This window comes from Hippopotamus amphibius, chromosome 6, assembly GCF_030028045.1.
Source record: "Hippopotamus amphibius kiboko isolate mHipAmp2 chromosome 6, mHipAmp2.hap2, whole genome shotgun sequence".
In the NCBI taxonomy this organism is placed as follows: domain Eukaryota; kingdom Metazoa; phylum Chordata; class Mammalia; order Artiodactyla; family Hippopotamidae; genus Hippopotamus; species Hippopotamus amphibius.
The window spans coordinates 37114503-37133928 of NC_080191.1; the positions used below are offsets into that span (position 1 = coordinate 37114503).

Consider the following 19426-nt stretch of genomic DNA (forward strand, 5'->3'; position numbering starts at 1 on the left):
TCTCATGGGTGCTGATATGCAGAAAGAGTTCAGTTTTATTTTGTAATGTGCTAGCTTCTCACTTGAAAAATCGGGCTTGCTTTTTGCTTCCATAGCAGTTGGTTTTTATTTTGGTTGTTAACCTTGAAATGATCCTCAAATATTTTTCATGCCTGAGTTTAGGATCTTGGAGCTAATTTTATCCACATTCCTTGATGCTGTGACCCATTTATTTTACCCAATCACTGTTATTGTTCACCCTTTTTATATTTAGTCACCAGTTAGTAACTCCATTAAAAAAAAAATTGGTTGACAGATGTATCCCATTCCTTCTGGCTTTTTTTCCTTTCACATTACAGGAGCCTTTTTTTATAGACTCATGGAATATTAGCTTAAAAGGGTCATTGACTCCTTTTCATTTTTGCCTTTTTATATTCAGCACACTCTCAGTGGTATGCCTTTCTTTCAATATAGGAATAATTTCTCCCATTTGCTGAGCCTTTACTATATGTCAAACATTGGAATAAGCATTTTTTAAAATAGCATGCAATCGTTAACAACGATCCTGTTACCTTGATTTAGCCAAAATTTACAGCTAGTTAGTGTCAGAACAGGGATTTGAACCCAGGATTATCAGACCCCTAAACTCACTCCCTTGACCATGGCCCTTTATTATCAGGATACAGAAGATCCAGGGCCACTTTCTGAAGCTTCTCCTGTCTCACAGGTGGCTTTGGGCTTTGCCCTCTCTCGCCATGTATTTTCCGCATGTTTGGGATAGCTACCTCCTAGCATTGTTGTGAAACTAAAATGAAACAAGGCGGTTGGAAATTCTAGTCTCACTTCTGTCACTGGCTTAATGGGACAGGAATGAGTCAGGACAAGTGGTAAGTCATGCTGTGGCTGTTAACTTAGCGTTGTTCAGACTTGGAAATAGGAAGCAGAATGGGATCTGCGTCTGAAAGCAGCAGGGAGCACGAAGAATACGTTCCCTTTTTTCCAGGTCTTGCCCTGCCTGTGATTCTACTGTGGTTCTGCAGTGGTTCTGCTGGGCCCTAGCAAGAGCAGTCCTATAGGAAGCAGGTTCTCATGCTCCGTGGTAGTGAGGACATCTCTTTCTACTGGGAGATGTCCTGTTTGGTTTAGGTGGTAGTCTCTGTCCTGAAGATTTGTCTTGATTCTACATGAAACATTGGAGGATAGATTTTTTTCAGGATTACCTTTATCAGACCTGTCTTCTTACAAGGGTTAATCTTCTATTTCACTTTTTCCTACCCTAAGCCAAATCAAGAATTTTAATACCTATATTCTCAGCCAGAATTGAGAAACATTTATATTTTCAAATTTCTACTTTGGATAACTACATTATTATCTATTAAACTTCATTTCAAGAAAGTCTGCAAGGATATGCTATATTGATGTAGCGTTCCACATTGCATTGTAAGTGCTGAATAAATAATTGCTCAATGAGTGATTTCCATATAATAAACAACAATTGTAAATGGTAGAGGCAGGCCTTTACTATCCATTCATTAAGTATCAACATAAGAAAAATATTCCTCATTTGATGATTGTCTAGAGAGATGAAATAGCAGTAAAACCATACGAAGATCCACAAAGTTATTTCTCTAACATTGATCCCATCTAAGATTTTCTTGCTTCTGATACTTAGGAAGCCCAGCAATTGATGTTTTAATAATATATTTCCAAAAATTCATTAATTGCTTTCCAAGTCACCACAGTGAGGCTTTCATTTTGTTATTATTTTCAAGTAACAATAAGTAGCTTATTCAATATCAGCTTCTGGTTTTACATAACTTATTGTCAAAATAACATTATAGAATAATTAGAAAATACAGGCAATCAAATAGCAGAAAATCAAAATCTGTAATTTTATTTTGTAACCCACCATTTTCTGAATTTTAAGGAGTTGTTCTTTTAATATCTGAAATATTGTACTAACTACTTTGTAACCTGCAGGATTTTTTTTAAGAACTTTTATTGAGATACAGCTGACATACAATAAACTGCATATATTTAAAGTGTACAATTTGATATTTTTTTTCTTATTAGTAATGTATATATGGCAATCCCAATCTCCCAATTCATTCCCCCCCAACCATCCCCGCTTTCCCCACTTGGTTTCCATAGGTTTGTTGTCTACATCTGTGTCTCTATTTCTGCCTTGCAAACTGGTTGATTTGTACCATTTTTCTGTATTCTGCATATATGTGTTAATATACGATATTTGTTTTTCTCTTTCTGACTCACTTCACTCTGTATGACAGTCTCTAGGTCCATCCATGTCTCTACAAATGTCCCAATTTTGTTCCTTTTTACAGCTGAGTAATATTCCACTGTATATATGTACCACATCTTCTTTATCCATTCGTCTGTCAGTGGACATTTAGATTGCTTCCATGACCTGGCTATTGTAAATAGTGTAAATATTGTAAATGAACATTGGAGTGCATGTGTCTTTTTGAATCATGGTGTTCTCTTGGTATATGCCCAGGAGTGGGATTGCTGGGTGATATGGTAACTCTGTTTTTAGTTTTGCAAGGAACCTCCATACTGTTCACCAACAGTACAAGAGCATTCCCTTTTCTCCACACCCTCTCCAGCATTTACTGTTTATAGATTTTCTGATGATGCCCATTCTAACCAGTGTGAGGTGATAGCTCATTGTCGTTTTGATTTGTGTTTCTCTGATAATTAGTGATGTTGAGCAGCTTTTCATGTGCCTCTTGGCCATCTGTATGTCTTCTTTGGAGAAATGCCTGTTTAGGTCTTCTGCCCATTTTTTGATTGGGTTGTTTGTTTTTTTGATATTGACCTGGGTGAACTGTTTATATGTTTTGGAGATTAATCCTTTGTCTGTTGATTTGTTTGCAAATATTTTCTCCCACTCTGAGGGTTGTCTTTTCATCTTGCTTATAGTTTCCTTTTGCTGTGCAGAAGCTTTTAAGTTTCATTAGGTCCCACTTATTTATTTTTGTTTTTATTTCCATTATGCTAGGGGTTAGATCAAAAAAGATCTCACTGTGATTTATGTCAAAGAGTGTTCTTCCTGTGTTTTCCTCTAGGAGTTTTATACTGTCTGGCCTTACATTGAGGTCTTTAATCCATTTTGAGTTTATTTTTGTGTATGGTGTTAGGGAGTGTTCTAATTTTATTCTTTTACATGTAGCTGTCCAGTTTTCCCAGCACCACTTATTGAAGAGGCTGTCTTTTCTCCATTGTATATCCTTGCCTCCTCTGTCATAGATTAGTTGACCATAGTTTATCTCTGGGCTTTCTATCCTGTTCCATTGATCTATATTTCTGTTTTTGTGCCAGTACCATACTGTCTTGATCACTGTAGCCTTGTAGTATAGTTTGAAGTCAGGACGCCTGATTCCACCAACTCCGTCTTTCCTTCTCAAGATTGCTTTGGCTATTTGGGATCTTTTGCATTTCCATACAAATCGTAAAATTTCTTGTTCTAGTTCTGTGAAAAATGCCATTGGTAATTTGATAGGGATTGCACTGAATCTGTAGATTGCTTTGGGTAGTATAGTCATTTTCACAATGTTGATTCTTCCAATCCAAGAACATGGTATATCTCTCCATCTGTTTGTGTTGTCTTTGATTTCTTTCATTAGTGTCTTATAGTTTTCTGAGTACAGGTCTTTTACCTCCTTAGGTAGGTTTATTCCTAGGTATTTTATTCTTTTTGTTGCAATGGTGAATGGAATTGTTTCCTTAATTCCCCTTTCTGATCTTCCATTGTTAGTGTATAGAAATGCAAGAGATTTCTGTGTGTTAATTTTGTATCTTGCCACTTTACCAAAATCATTGATTAGCTCAAGTAGTTTTCTGGTGGCATATTTAGGAATTTCTATGTATAGTCTCATGTCATCTGCGAAGTGACAGTTTTACTTCTTCTTTTCCAATTTAGATTCCTTTTATTTCTTTTTCTTCTCTGATTGCTGTGGCAAGGACTTCCAAAACTATGTTGAATAGTAGTGGCGAGAGTGGACATCCTTGTCTTGTTCCTGATCTTAGAGGGAATGCTTGCAGTTTTTCACCATTGAGAATGATGTTTGCTGTGGGTTTGTCATTTTTTTAATATCTGAAATATTGTACTAACTACTTTGTAACCTGCAGTTTTTTAACTACGGAATATTACAACCATTTTTACGTAAATATTTATGCTAATTACAAAATAATATTAAATATTGCCTCTGGGATCAAAGCAGCATCATTTAATGAATCTCTAATGGATATCTAAGCTAGTTGTTTCCTGTCTGTCACTATTATAAATGCTATTGCAGTAAACCTTAGTAGTGATTGGGGTGTGTGTATGTGACATAAAATACACACAAGTGGTTTATATAAGGTAGAAGCAGTTTCTTTCTCACATGGACATACTCCACAGTATCGGGAAATCAGGTTCCATCTATGCTTTGCAAAGTGTCTGTTCCCAAGGTCTTAGCTTGGTCAGGTGTGGTTCTGGAGGGCTAGCTATTCAATTAGTGTTCTCCCCAGGAGGAAGGAGGGTCAGGGTGTGGGAGGTAGTGAGAAAAAGTTTGACTGTGTACCTTTGGTAAATTTTCATCTTGGGAAACTTCAAAAAATACAGAAAACTCCTTAAAAAGTATTATTTTTCCTGCTGGTAAATCATTTGAGAGGAGGGTGGTAAGAAATCTGACCCTCATAAAACGCTAGTGTCAGAAATGTCTTCCAGAATCAAAAGACTTTGTTTTCTGAAGCACATTATACACATTCAAACCTACTCTTCCCTACTCTTTGCAGTGAGCCAGCTACTTGAGCCAAAGTCTATGTGTGTTTATTTTAGTCTGTATCACATGTTAAAATAAAAACCTGGAGTCACGTTTCTGTGCAGTTCAACAGATCAAATACATATCCGCTCAAATGAAGTTGCTTTCTTTATCCTTTTCAGATTGGGAGAGATGAGGAGATGGAGTATTCTGTGGTTGGTAAATGCTAAAGTTGCCCCATTCATCAGAAAATAGCTGTGGGCATCAGGGCATCAGTCAACACGAAAGAATCAGCAAAGGGAAGGGGGGTCTTAACATGAAAGATGCAAAGTTGGCATTAGGATTGGAGTGGTGTACATGTCTAGGCCTATTTATAATGTCAGCTTCAAAGACATGCAAATGCTACCAGAAGTATCGGCGCTTCAGGGTTTTTAGTCATTTCTTTAGAATGGCTCAGTTATTTTTCTAAGGACTAATGATGTAGGAGCATTGGAAATGAAATGTGAATCATACAACTTTAGCAGGAATAGAGTGAACATAGAATGGAACTACAGTGAAGGAATAAACAGTGCTAAGTGTCAACAGAACATAAATAGTTATAGAAGAAAGTGTATGGCTTTGGAAAAAACTGACACATTCTGTGTCAGGCAATCCGAATACAAGTTACAAAGTAGACTGTGTTGTTTTACTCTAGTATGGAACAAGAACCCTTACCATTTCAAATAAGCCTATCTCCTGAAAGATTTACAGATAATGTATTTCAGATAATTGCTGAACTCTTGGGACTATCTGAGATTAAGGAATGTTTTTAAGTTATCCCATATTTATACAAAACAAAAATTTCTTGAACTCTGGGCAGTTTTAAAAGAATAAAAACAAACTGGTACAGGTTTATATATTTGGCTCATAATAGATTTTCAGTAAAATAGGATGAGGACATAAAACCTTAAAACCAATTATATGAGATTCGCTGGATGAAACATGGAAAGAGGGACCATGAAGGGTTTTTTATAAAATATTTGAAGTATAGTGACTCTTCTAACATTCAGAACAATTCAAATTTAGATTAGGCTAGTTTAAGAGAAAAGTTATTAAAGATCCACAATAGAACAGTAGGAAATGGTTTTGTAAAAACTGTACCACTTATAATAGCAACAGAAAACATCAGATATATAAAAATAAATTTAACAAAAGATATGCAAGACCTCTACATAAAAATGACAAAACATTGAAGAGGGGTATTTTAAGTTCTAAAGAAATGGAGAGAGATACCTTGTTCTTGGATTGAAAGACTCGATATTGTGAAGATGTTTTTTCTCACCAAATTGATGTATATTCAGTGGTTATACCGATGTAAATCCTAGCATTTTTTTAACAAGCCGGTCCTAAAATTGCAAATGCAGAGGGGGTAAGGACAGTCAAGGTAGTCCTAAAGCAAATCAGATCCGAGATAATCAGTACACTTATAAAGTGAGAGTAATTAAAATCTGTGGGTTGGTGTGAAGAGACCAGTGGAACAGAATAGAAAATCTGGAAACACATTTATATTTATTTTTAAGGTGGCACTGCAGTACAGTGGGGAAAGGATGGTTGGTCTTTTCATTAAATCATGGTTGGACAATTAGAAATCCATGTGAAAAAACACATGAATATTGCTCTTTACCTCATACCACGCACAAAAATAAATTTCAGGTAGATTGTGATCTCAGGGTGAAAGGTAAAACATAAAGTGTTTAGAGGAAAACAGAGGAGGCTATCTTCAGGACCTTGGGGTAAGCAAAGATTTCTCAAAGATTTCTTCAAAAGTACTAGCCCTAAAAGAAAAAAATTAATAAATTTTACTACAATTAAGAACTTCTGTTTATCAAAAGACCTTTTTAGGAGAGTAAAAAGAAAGCACCGAGTAGGAGGAGGTATAAGTAATACATATTTTCAAGAAAGGGTTCTTACCCAGAACATATATATAGATAATTTCTACAAATCAGTAAGGAAAAAGCAAGATGACCTGATGGTAAAATGGGCATAAAATAGATAAGTACTTCACAAAAGAGGTTCCCTGTATGACCAATAAACATAGAAAAAGATTGTCAACTTTGTCATCAGACAAATGCAATCTAACCACAATATGATACCACGACACACCCACCAAAATGGTTACAGTGACAGAGACAGTACCACCTGTTGATGAAAATGTGGAGCCTTTGGAATGCTCTTACATTGCTAGTAGGTGTACTGTACAGCTGTTTTGGAAAACTGATGGAATTTGCTGAGGCTTAATGTTATAGCAAAGAGAAAGAAGCCAGATACCAAGTTTTCATCAAACTATAATTGAGAACCAGGGTGAAAGGAGGGATGGTGTTAGAAGTCAGGGAAGTGGTTTCCTTGCCAGGTGGAGTGTGATTGGAGGGGGTTCTAGGTATGCTGCCACCTTCCGTTGCTAGCTGAGCTGGTGAGTAGACGGGAGAGTAAGTGTGGAGGGAGGTGCCTTCTTCTGATGGGCTTTGAGTAAGTAGTTTTCAGAAAAGATTTCCGTTCTAAAGGATCTTAAGGAGAGAATGATGGACAAATTCTGAGTCAAGAATCTCAAGGACAAAAAAATCATTTGCTAGAAAACGGCTGTTTTAGAAAAGCAGCAGTAAACTAGGTTTGGGTTCAGAGGAACTAGGAGATAAATAGAATATCTGTAGTTTTAACTTTGACCTTCACAAATGAAGAATGACAAAAGCATTTGTCTTTCTGCTATTTTATTTTTATTGCAATAATTTCATATCCCCTTTCAAAAAAAAAGTTGGCTATTTAAAAAGTTGATGTGATTAGTAAATAGAATTTGGAAGAACAAAGCAGGGCTTAGATAAAAGGAGAGAACAGTTATGGTAACTACAGGGTAAACACAGTGGCTGGACTTGAGCATACAACTTGGCTCTTACTTTTAGGACATTCAAAGCCAAAAGGGAACCACATAGAATGTCCTAGGGTGAGAGTTATTTTCCTTGTCATTAAAGCTTGGGAGCAGATTTCTTATCTGAGGCATTAAAGAGGCAACATTGAAAGATGTGATGATGCATGTCTTCAGTAATGGGTGAATGTGGCAAACATGTCAGTTGAATTTTAGGTTATTTCTTATGGTGACCTTCAGTAAAGCTGAAGGAGAGTGTGATTATTCAATGAATGTAATGTTGGACCAATGCTTTACCTAGTTTCCATGCTACTCATTGTTTGGGGGCGACACATGGCATTTGGGGCTTTTTTGGCCGCTTTTCAGAGAGTGACTTCCTGCTTGTTTCTGTCAACCAGGTGCCCGGGAAGAACCCAGCGTTCAGCAGGCACAACGTCGGTCAGCTGTCTTTCTGTCCTTTAAGTCCCCGATTCCATGTCTGCCCTTGCGCTGGGAGCAGCAGAGCAAACTTCTCCCAACTGTAGCCGGCATCCCTGCCAGTAAAGTTTCCAAATGGAGCACAGATGAGGTATATTTTATTTTCTTTGTCCAGGGGCCAGATGTAGGAGTACTGGCTTAAGGAGTGGGTAACATGAATGCATGTGGGGTTTAGTCTATTTTTTTTTTTTTCTGAAAGAGAAGAAGTTATTCAGAGAGAAACAATGAAAACATAGGTTAAATATTTTGAACCTGTAGCATTTAGACTCTGGCTTCTTTTTTTAAACTGGAATTCTGACCCTATTTTTAACAGGTGTCAGAATTCATACAGAGCTTACCTGGATGTGAAGAACATGGGAAGGTATTTAAAGATGAAGTAAGTGTTCCACTAAATTGCAGTATGTTACTTACTGGGGGACAAAGCACTGAAAGCAGTGAATGGTGAAATGTTCCGAATTGGCAGAGGAGGGAAGAGATGGGTTATGTTGAAATTGACAAGGTAATATCAAGTTGTCTAACAAGCAGCATTAATCAGAAAATGTGCTTGTATAAGATTAGTCGCAAAGGAAATGTTTGTACCATTTTATGATGCCCCACAGCAGTAGCACTAAACTCATTATGTAAAAAAACAAACGCCAAACTTAATAGCATGCATTTGTATAGTATATAGCACAGAAAGAAACCAAAGCAAGAAATAAGCAACATTTCATTTTTAATAAAGTGAAATTAGTTCTAGTTATTTTATTTTCAAACATCATTTTAACACCAGGATTAACTTCATTTGATGCTTATAATTAATATGACAATTATTGCTAAAACAATCCGTTAGATCTTATACATTTCTCAGCAATGCTTATACTAATTGATATTCAGTACATTTATTACCGTTGGAAGATTATTTTATTAGTAGTTTTCATCTGCCTGTCCAAAACGTCAACATAAGGGATGATTAATAATGATACCACCTCTAGTGAGCATTAGGACAAAAGGAATTAGACTTCTAACTACACTAGAAGCAGGAGACTCTTTTCACTAGAGACCTTAAAAAAATAAGCCACTTGCCTATCAGCTCCTCCAAGCAGAACAGTCAATTATCATCCTGATCTTGGCTTTCAGAATGTACAGTGAGGGCTAAGTCATCTCAGAGGGCTTTGTCCAGCATCTGCTGTCGGCAGTTATAAGTTATCTTGTGTGCTCCTGTGTTTAGCCTCCACTGTTCAAACAGCACACTTTCAATTAAGAACGTTGCAGGAGTGTCGGGACAGCCAGGGAGTCAGCCACTGGTCGCCAGTGTCATTATACTATTAGATATCATTATGCTTTATGTAGATGCCTGTTAAAATGCACAAGGATCTGATTTTCATCAACCTCTTTCTGATTTATGTTCTTATTTTCAGAAATGTTCCATCTTCTTTCTGGTTGATCTTTAATTTGCAGTTGTTCAGATTTTGAGTGTCTTAAGGGCCAAATCCTAAGTATCCTTGTGGGTTACTCTCAGTCAATTTTTCGACCCATGAGCAGACTTAAATTCCCGCAGGGAGCTGTTGCCCTTTCTTGGGAAGAGCCATGTAGTAACGTTACCTTTGAAAATGATGAAACAATTTTAAAAATAAATTTCTAGTACATCTATTTTATAGATTCTACTTTGGGTTATGTTGATACCTAGACCATCCATAGAGATTTGCTCTGTTGTTTAGGTTAAGTAGGATTCAAATTCAAATGATATGTTATTTCTTTGAATAACCTTTTTCTTCACTGTATCTTTGGAGACACTCCCCAGGCACCAAACAGCCTCCAAGGCAGATCCTTCTTTTGAAGAGTGAGGCAGTGAAGGTTCTCTGTCCACATGTAGCTTCATATATTCACTCCACCATTCATTCTCCCGTGACATCGTGTTAACTTCCTGCCATGAGCATGATACTCCATGCAGTGCTCTGGTAAGAGGGTTAATTCAGAGATAAGAAGACACAATCCTTGCTCTCAAATGTCTCACCAGGTCAGCAGGTGTGGGTTTTGAGTCCCAGATGAAAACCAGAAAACAAATCTAATATCTTGTACGTCATTGCTAAAAGGCAAAGTGCAGGTGTGGGCTATTATTTGAAACCACCCTGACTTCTCCTTTTCTTACGCACGCCACATTTAATCTGTTGAAAATCCTATTGGACGTATTTTAAAAGCGTATAAGGATTCCAGCTACCTCTCTGCCTCTACCTCTACCTCTGTGGTCAGAGCCACCATTATCTCCCACCTGGATTAAAGCAATCACCTCCTAGCCAGCCTCTCCCTGCTTCTATTTCTGCTCCTCTATAATTTATTTCCAGCATAGCTGGGCTGATTCTGCTACAACCTAAGTCAAATCACATCATTCCTCTGTTCAGGTCCTTCTGATAGTTAAATCAGAGTAAAAGTCAAGAGCCTCATAAGGGCTACAGTCTGACACTCATCACCTCTCTCACCGCCTGACCTCTTGGTCCGCTCTGCCCTCTACTAACACTGCCCCCCACACAGACATCCTTGCTCTTCCTCAAATTATCCAGGCACGCTCTGGCTCTCCCCTCTACCTGGGATGCTCTTCCCTCTACCTGGGATGTTCTTCCTCTAGGTGTTCCCATGGCTCACTCCACTTCTCAATATCCCACCCTGACCATCCTCCTTCAAACTGCCACCTGCCACCACACATCCATCCCAGGCCCACTGCCCACTCATCTCACCAACTAGCAGTGTTTCCATACCGCTGATCACCTTTTAGAATTAGTTACTAATTAATTTGCTTATTATGGTTTTTCTTATAGTCTATCTCCTACTACTAAAACATAAACTCTATAAGGAGTTTTTGTTTGCTTAGTTTTGTTTCTATATGTTTTAGTCTCTGCTGTATGCCCAGGCCCCAAGAATAATATCTAGAATATAATGCGTATTTAATAAGTTTTTGTTGAATGAATATACTCATATCTTTACACTCTGAGAAAGACATTCAAAGAGCATGTGGCTGTGATTTGCAGAGTTTCAACACTGGAAAAGCACCGTGAGTGCACAGTGGAAAGAGGAATGAAATGGAAGGCAAGAAGCCCTAGTTCCAAATCCTCCTTCAGAGTTTTGGGCCTTTAGCAAGATACTTAATCTCTGGAGTTAGACCAGTTTATATGCAGTGCAAAAGCATAAACAAAAAATAAACCCAGCAATACATTGCAGTAACTACTGTTTTTAGGTAGTACTTTCTTAAATTGTTTACTTCTTTCCAGTTGAGGCTTATCCTCATGGCTATGGGTCAGAGTAGCTTGTATGTAATATACTGAAGTTTGGCTCTAGCCTTGAGATGGTTTTTTTTTTCCCAGGGTAACCTTAAAAATAATAATCTACCAAAACTTACCCTTCTCATCCCACTCCTAGCTTTCAGACTGCAGCCTCAGTTCTCTGCATGTTCCTTTTCATTAGTCGTCTGTCACTTTAAACTCTCACTTAGTCTTAGAAGAAGACTCAGTAGGGCTCAAGGTTATAATAAACTCTTCACTGTCTGTAGTGAGCTCCCTGGGAACCTAACATGTTAGTTGACATTTTTGTTAATGTCTTAGACGACTTCTGTCAGACCCTTCATTCTACCAAGGTCTGCCTGGGTTGAGTGAAGTGTTAGTAGATTTGCCTCTCTGCTTGGGCTTGTTTGTCAGAGACTGGTCACAGCACAAACAAATGAGACCAAAGCAGATGTTTCCAGAAAACAATAGAGCATTTCTCCTAGCTGCCACTTAACTTGTTTTATACTTAGAAATTAACATTGCAGTGTCTTCACTTCTAGTTTATGACAGCAGGATGTTTCCTTGCTGAAAATTAGCAAACTTTTTCCACATAATTGTTACTTAAAGTTGTATAAGATGACTCTCGTTCTTACTGATTAAGCAAGTAAGCAATTTAGATTTACAGGTTTTTATTTTTAGAGGAAAGAGGAACATTTCAAGAAACAGCTACTTAATTACATTAGCCTTTATTTAGTGAACTGCTGACAGAATTTAGAGTAGTATTTGTTTGCTAGGGCTGCTGTAACAAAGTACCATAACCCAGTAGATTAAACAGCAGAAATTTAATGTCTCCCAATTCTGGAGGCTAGAAATCTGAAGGCAGGAAATCATGGCGTTGGCATATAGCTTCCTTCAAGGGCTGTGAGGAAAGGAGCTGCTCCAGGCCTCTCTTGGCTTGTAGATGGTGTTCTCTTGCTCTCTTCGCCTTGTCTTCTCTGTGTGTGTCTGTGTCAGAATTTCCCCTTTTTATAAGAACGCCAGTCATCTTGGATTAGGAGCCCACCCTACTCTAGTATGACCTCATCTTAACTAACTGCATCTGCAATGACCCTGTTTCCAAATAAGATCACATTCCAAGGTTATTGGAGGTTAGTCCTCCAACATAGGAATTTGGGAGGAACACAATTCAACCCATAACAGTACACTGCTCTCAAGGTTTCTAATATACTCTGAAGCAGAGAGCAAAAGGGTATTTTATGTTTCGTACAAAATGAGAAAACTGAAAGAGAAGTGAATTAATTTTTTTAAGATGATGGACTCCCCCAGAGCTGAAAATTATATAAAAAGACTACCCCTTTGCTCTACCCCCTAAACCAGACATCATATTCATAGAGTTATATCTTTGAACCTCAAAGTAGTCTATTCTGTAGAAGTGTAGACTTTTAGTCTTAGAAGGGACCCAGAGAGAGGAAGGATGCTTCTTACGTTACCCAAGTAGCAGAAGAACCAGCCTAGAGTGTACAGCTCTTCCCACCAGGCTCACATTCCTTCAGCTACACTGTTGGTTGCCATTGTTGGTTGTTAGTAATTCCTTTTCTTCTGTTTTGAAGAATAATTGTGGCCACTCTAAAAATGAATATCACTGATTTTCTTTTCTTCATGTTGGAAGGCATGTAGCTGATGTGTTTGCCTGAATTCCTTTGTTTATATCCTTAAATATTTATGTACTTATTCTCATCTCTCATTCTAAAACCTGCCCTCATAAGAACTGAATTTGAGGCCCCCTAGATTTTATCAAAGTCTTCTTGACTCAGCGCCTATGTCAGAATAATCACGGAAAGATATGAGCACCTTCCACTTTCCTATGAGCTGATTTTTCAGATGAATGAATTTGACTTTGGTCCCAGTCCACATTTGGGGGTGTTGTTGTAGATAAGAAAGGTCCACTTACCAGGAACTGTTGTTTGTACACATGAACTGCCCATCTGTGCAGTTTTAGTGTTTCTGTGTAGAAGACAACTGATAATCTAACCTTGAATATGTCCCATGACCCTATATCCAATTAACTCACAATCTTTTGTCTTTTTCCTCCCATTTCAGCAAATTGACGGAGAAGCATTTCTGCTTATGACCCAGACGGACATCGTGAAAATTATGAGCATTAAGTTGGGCCCTGCTCTCAAAATTTTCAATTCTATCCTGATGTTCAAAGCCGCAGAGAAGAACTCTCACAATGAACTTTGAAGATGGTGCATTTTGAATACCATCAGCTTTCTGCTTTAAAGCTCATGTTTTACTCAAAGCACAAAGACAGTTGTAACTCCTAAGTGAGAAGTCTTCAAAACTCGAAAGAGCAATGCTATCAGATTATTTATATTCCTCAAGAGACAATATATATGAATTCTTACGAAAGTGCTTGAGCTTTTAACCAGGTACTGTCTAACAACAGTCATCTTTTGGTTCTGTTCACTGAGCTAAACTTATCTTTGTAAATCTTTTTGAGGCTGGGGGGTGGGGGAGGAAGGGGACTTCATTAATTATTTATGGAAAAAGTGGGGGGGCGGAGTAAGAACTTTTGGCATTTTGTAAACATTGTTGAATTCTCTTTCATGTACACTGCTTCTTTTTCAGTACTTTCAGGAACCTTTTTATATAATCAAACTTCAATTTAAACCAAATTAGTCAAAACCTGGCTAACTTCAGCCGTTACCTGTATTGTTAATTCTGTGCCATATTTTGAATTGCAACATTATGCTAAGTATAACTTTGCAAGTCATGATATTTCCTAACTGCTTGTCATAATTTGTCGGGGCTGAATAGTTGTAAAAATTACCTTTCTTTAAATCAGTGTTTTTACTTTTGCACGCAATTATGAAATGTTAAACAAATTACTTTTCACCAGCATCTTGACTTAATTACCAAAAACATGTATATAAATAATGGAATTGAAAAATAAAATATATAAACATAAATAAATTAGGTGATGTATTTGAATGGCATCAGTCTCTTACATCGTGGTGCCCTGGGTGTTTACAGAACTCTGGTGATATCAAAGGAATATGTAGTTATGGGGGGTGGGGGGGGTGGGGTGCTGTTTGTATGATCTTAGACTGTTTATGAGATTATCTTGAGCTTCTCTCTGTCATTGAAGTAACTGTGGTGCTCTTCAGAGATGAAGGGCTCATTCTATCGATACAGACACTAACCCGGAAAGAGCTGGCTCAGGCCTTGCATTGTCCTCCAAACCCAAAGGTTTTCTTTAGGATTGGCTGAAGAGAGTATAGATTTTAGCAAAGAAGCAAGATTTGAGCGAGCAACACCATTCGACACAAAGATTCTAAATGCTCCCGGATAAGGGAGGCGACTTCCCAAAGCAGTTATTCAAGAAGCTCTATTTTGGAGAGACTCTTTTCCCCTCAATATAGAAGCGTACAGATGCACTTTAAATGAAAGCCCTTGATGACCTATATAAACTGATAGCTGGTAGTGTTCCTTTTGCAAGAATGCATTCCTACCGCAAAAGGTAAATAATTTTATCAGCCTATGTATGTAACTTTTAATTCCAGGATTGGATATTTATTCAAGGACTATTTTAAAAGTAGAAAGTAAGTTTGTAGCCTGTTGTCTGAATTCTGGGGCAAGTTCCACCTCTCTCCTTAGTTGCTCTCATTTTTTCGGATGTAGAATTCCCTGGATATCTCCCCTCTTTGAAAGTCTATGAGTGGTCCTTTGCTTTTGTCATAATTCAAGGTGAAACAGGGCCCATGACCTCCCTCATTACTTTGCATGAATCTGCTTTAAAAAAAAAAAAAGGTTTTTGTTGTTAGTTTTTTTCTTTGTTTTGTTCAGAATTTGTACATTCAAGTTGCACTTGTTATATCTGACATGAATGAAATAAAATCTTAATTGCAGATACGTTTTAAAATATGTATGATTCTTAAGAAAGCTTGTCAAATAGGAGGGACGAATGAGAGCAGGAACAATATCAAATATATGGGCATCAGATAGCTGTGTAATGAATCTGTAGGATTTGGAATTGTCTGTCAAACTACGTCCCAGATGATGTGAAGAGTGATAAAAAGGAAAAAAAATTCAGACTTGTCATGGTTAGGTCAAGTAGGATTCACACACGTTGAAGACTTATCCCTTTCTAGTTTAAAGCACATATGAGAACAGAAGAGCCTTTTAAATCTTACTGAAAACATCTGCTCATTCTAAGAAGCATGTTGTTACACGTTAGAGGCAAGGCATTAAGCATCCCTATTAGGGTGGACAAGTCTACCACAAGAAGTGGAAACCTTTCACCATTCATCCCTGGGATACAGTCTAAGTATAGTTTAAGTTTTAACAGAGGAAATAGGGAGCTGTAATGACAGGGAGGTCCCTGAAATGAGAGAAGCAGGCTTAGGATAAGATGAAAAGGAGGGATGGGGAATGTGGAACTGGACAGAACCTTTCCATCTATAAAGGCATTTTAAAAAATTACAAACACTCCTCAAGACAAAGGAGTATGTCCTGTCTGCAAGCTGAAATATTACCCCAGGCTGCTATTTTGCAACTTCTAGATTCAGTGGACTTAGCCTCCAAAGAAAATAGGATTAGGTTGGCCAAGCAATATTGAATATGTGCTAAGTGGCAATGGCTGTGCTGGCCACTGGAGACACACTACTGAAAGAAACAATAAAGCTTACAGGAGTTTCTGCCCTCATGGTCAGCTCAGGTCTGTCATGTTCAGAGCCAAACTTCACTGCACTTCCCCTGCAGCTCCTCACCGGAGCCCAAAGGAACAAAGAGAGGCTGTCTTTCAAGGTTAACCCTAAACAAAGATGATACAAATGAACAGTATTTACGAAACAGACACACAGACTTAGAAAACAAACTTATGGTTACCAAAGGAGAAAGGTGGGGGGAGGGATAAATTGGAAGTTGGGGATTGACATGTACACACTACTATATTTAACATAGATAACCAACAAGGACCTACCTACTGTACAGCACAGGGACCTCTACTCAATATTCTATAATAACCTAAATGGGAAAAGAACTTGAAAACGCATAGATGTATGTAACTGAATCACTTCGCGGTACACCTGAAACTAACACAACATTGTTAATCAACTTTTACTTCAGTAGAAAATAAAAATAAAATTTAAAAAAAAGGGCTACCATAAACATTGTGGACCTTCAAGGGAAAAGATTCTTTAAGAACTTGGTAAATTCATTTGGGAGAAGGAGGAGTAAGACAGATTTTGAAACTTAGAAGTGGGGAGGGAATAGAGGGAAATAAAAGAAAATTTGTAAGGAGCTAAAGGCACATTGTAGTGAAAAGGAAGAAATGGAAACTGTAGGATAGGACTCCTTATTCGAAAATGAAATGTACCAAATTGTTAAGGCCTGTCCATTCTCCTGTACGTAGCGAATGGTCATTGCAGAGGTAGGCAGCGGACCTTTCATTTTCCTTTCTCTCACTGACTTAAGCATTTTAATGACCAGTCAGAGAGAAAGATAGTAGTATTTTGCAGTATTTCTAGAGATGTGTTATAAAAATATTTCTTCAAGAATTCATATGAGCCTTTTTCTTCTTAAACTTAAAAAAAAACTTGTATTTGATGAAGTAACCCAGGAAATGTCCCTCGCATTGTGATGCAATGGTAGCACACAAATTCTTCAGTCTCTAAACCAACCAGTTCTATCAAAACTAAGTAATGTTGAGGTTGTGATGACGACAAGGGGCACCTTAACACTCGTGTTGGATGAATTACAACACACAGGGCTCTGGGCTGGATGAGGCAACAGGACAAGGTCTCCTGCGAGGCTGGAGAGCCAGCCTAGGAAGCGTCCTAACCTGGAAACTGGACGCTGGGGCCTAAGCGGCACTGGGAGTGAAAAGCAAGGTCCTTATTATAGGTCCAAACAAGCCCAAGGGGCAAAAACCAGGGCAGATGAGGTCAAGGTGAAGGAAAATCAGAAACCTTGTGGGGAGACAAGAACCAGGCACATCGATGTATCTCAAGGGAGGGAAGCAGAGAAAGATGAACACGGGTCACAGATGATTAAAAGCTGTGCCAGCAAGATTGGCCAGCAGTGAGGAGGCCTCAGGAAGGAAGCAGCCTCGGTTCTCAACAAGTATGCATGAAAGAAACCAACATCCCCCCCACCTCCCGCCCCCCCCGGGGCATGTCAGCTGGGGGAAAGAGGAGCTGGGGAGTGTGGGCATCCTCTAAAAATTCTCAAGTTCAAAACGTTTCCAAGCAATGTTCAGACCAAAGAGGCAGAACCACAGGCCACAAATGTACAACTCCTGAGCGTTGTCTTTCAAAAGGGGGCACATTGACTCAAGTGCAAGGTCGTACCCTAATCTGAAGGAGTTAAGAAAATGTGAAGCATAGTGTCTTTTAAAAACTTATGCACCCTTGAAAGTGTTGACTTGGACTGGAATTTCTTAGAACTCAAAATAAACAGCTCTTTAAGTAGTATTTTATTACAGAATTTCAATAAAGAATTAAAGTATCGAAGTGTAAAGATAGAAGGCGTTGATATTCATTCAAATCTTAGAGACAAGATGATTTTCTAATACCTACATCTACTAAATCAAAATAATTTTTAATAATTTCAGCCATCCCAAAGATCAATTCTGATAAAATATTTGGCATGCTATTAAGTGACTGGGTGTTGAAATCCTACTTCCTTTTCCTTTTTTTTCATAGAAGGAAAATATGGATTGTGCGTATCAAAAATCAGTGTCTCCAGGAAGTTGAGGGTTTGGGACAGTCTTCTTGGACACTCAATCCCAAATACATGGAAGGCAGCTATGAGAGCGGCCAAGGCTGTAATACAGTCATCCACCTTTGTGAGTCTCTCTTTTTCTAAATACAAAGAAAATTCGCAGACATCCATGTTGAAAGGGTTCTTAACTTGTAACACAGGTGTGGACACCTGCACCTGAAAAAAAAGATTACAGTAGAATCACCACCCCATTATGTGTAAATTAGCTAAATAATACAAAATGCCTCAGTTTAACCATGATACTACAATAAATGAGCTACAATAAATGCAGTTTAGCATATTTGTAAATATGACAAAACATAACTTCAAAATAGGCCACCATCCTGCTTCAAATAAATTATCATATGAAGATATGAAATGTCAAACCATTGATCACTGACATACTGCATACCTTCTCATTCACAATGACAAAAAGGCTGGGATCCTCCCCGAAAACATCTGGTAGGAGTAAACAGGTGGCTGTCATCTTCATATCTGCCAAAGCAAACATGCTTACAGTCTAAGTAAAAATAAGCTCTTACTGATTGTTGTAAGTAAAGCCAGTATTAAAACGTGGATTTTTTTTTAATTGTTACCTTCTACAGAGAACAAACTAGCCTTCTTAGATCAGTGTTTCCCTGCCATTTTTTTAAACCAACATCCCCTTCTAATAACATTCAAGATCTCCTGTTCTCCCCTCCAGATCATTGCCAGGAGAAGGTGATTTCTGTACTCTCTGTCCATCAGCCAGGATGATTTCATTGTACTTTACCTTGTGGTTTGCAAATTACTAATACCTTTGTATGAAATTCACAGGTTACTAGTTTCCTAAATATAATTTTACAATATCAAGTGTATTTTTAAAATCTATACCTCAACTCCTCTTAGTTGAAAAATTATTTTTTCTTTCCCACATGTTGTTTCACTGAATTCTACAAGATACAGCTTTCCTAATTATCCTGAATTACGCAGATGATTGAGACCAGATCACCCTATCCCTCAGGTTTACTAACATTTCAACATGTCTTCATCTGTATGCTGTTTCATTTTTTCTTGCAATGCAATATGGATTGGATTGTCCACCAAAGAAAAAGAAGCCAGTATATTTTCTGAATAGGATTCCAAAATGTGCCTTGTTTTCTTATAAATATCTGTTCTTGTAAGAAGTTGGAATTCTCTGAACAGCTGAAAAAAGAAAAAGATATATTAGATCACAAGAAAGGCTAATGTATAGAATGTAAGGAAGTACATTACTCTTTAGAATTATATTAAGCTTTGAATGCTAGTTTGTATACTAGATATCTGATTAGCTT

General features: G+C 37.8%; 2 protein-coding genes across 7 annotated transcripts in view; one reads left to right on the forward strand and one right to left on the reverse strand.

Moving 5' to 3' along the window:
* Positions 1–14320, forward strand: part of L3MBTL3 (L3MBTL histone methyl-lysine binding protein 3) — a 113310-nt gene extending 98990 nt beyond the window's left edge. For all 6 annotated transcript variants that reach the window (XM_057739826.1, XM_057739825.1, XM_057739828.1 and 3 more), the window contains 3 exons: positions 8037–8206; positions 8429–8491; positions 13449–14320. In XM_057739826.1, the coding sequence (XP_057595809.1) occupies positions 8037–8206; positions 8429–8491; positions 13449–13592 (377 nt within the window). In that variant the 3' untranslated portion in view covers positions 13593–14320. The remainder of the gene's footprint in view (positions 1–8036; positions 8207–8428; positions 8492–13448) is intronic.
* A 3684-nt stretch (positions 14321–18004) lies between these two features.
* SAMD3 (sterile alpha motif domain containing 3) overlaps positions 18005–19426 on the reverse strand; it is a 38938-nt gene continuing 37516 nt past the window's right edge. The window contains exons 8-10 of the mRNA XM_057739894.1: positions 19127–19298; positions 18526–18608; positions 18005–18290 (exon numbers count right to left, since the gene is read on the reverse strand). Coding sequence (XP_057595877.1) covers positions 18006–18290; positions 18526–18608; positions 19127–19298 — 540 coding nt within the window. The 3' untranslated portion in view covers position 18005. The remainder of the gene's footprint in view (positions 18291–18525; positions 18609–19126; positions 19299–19426) is intronic.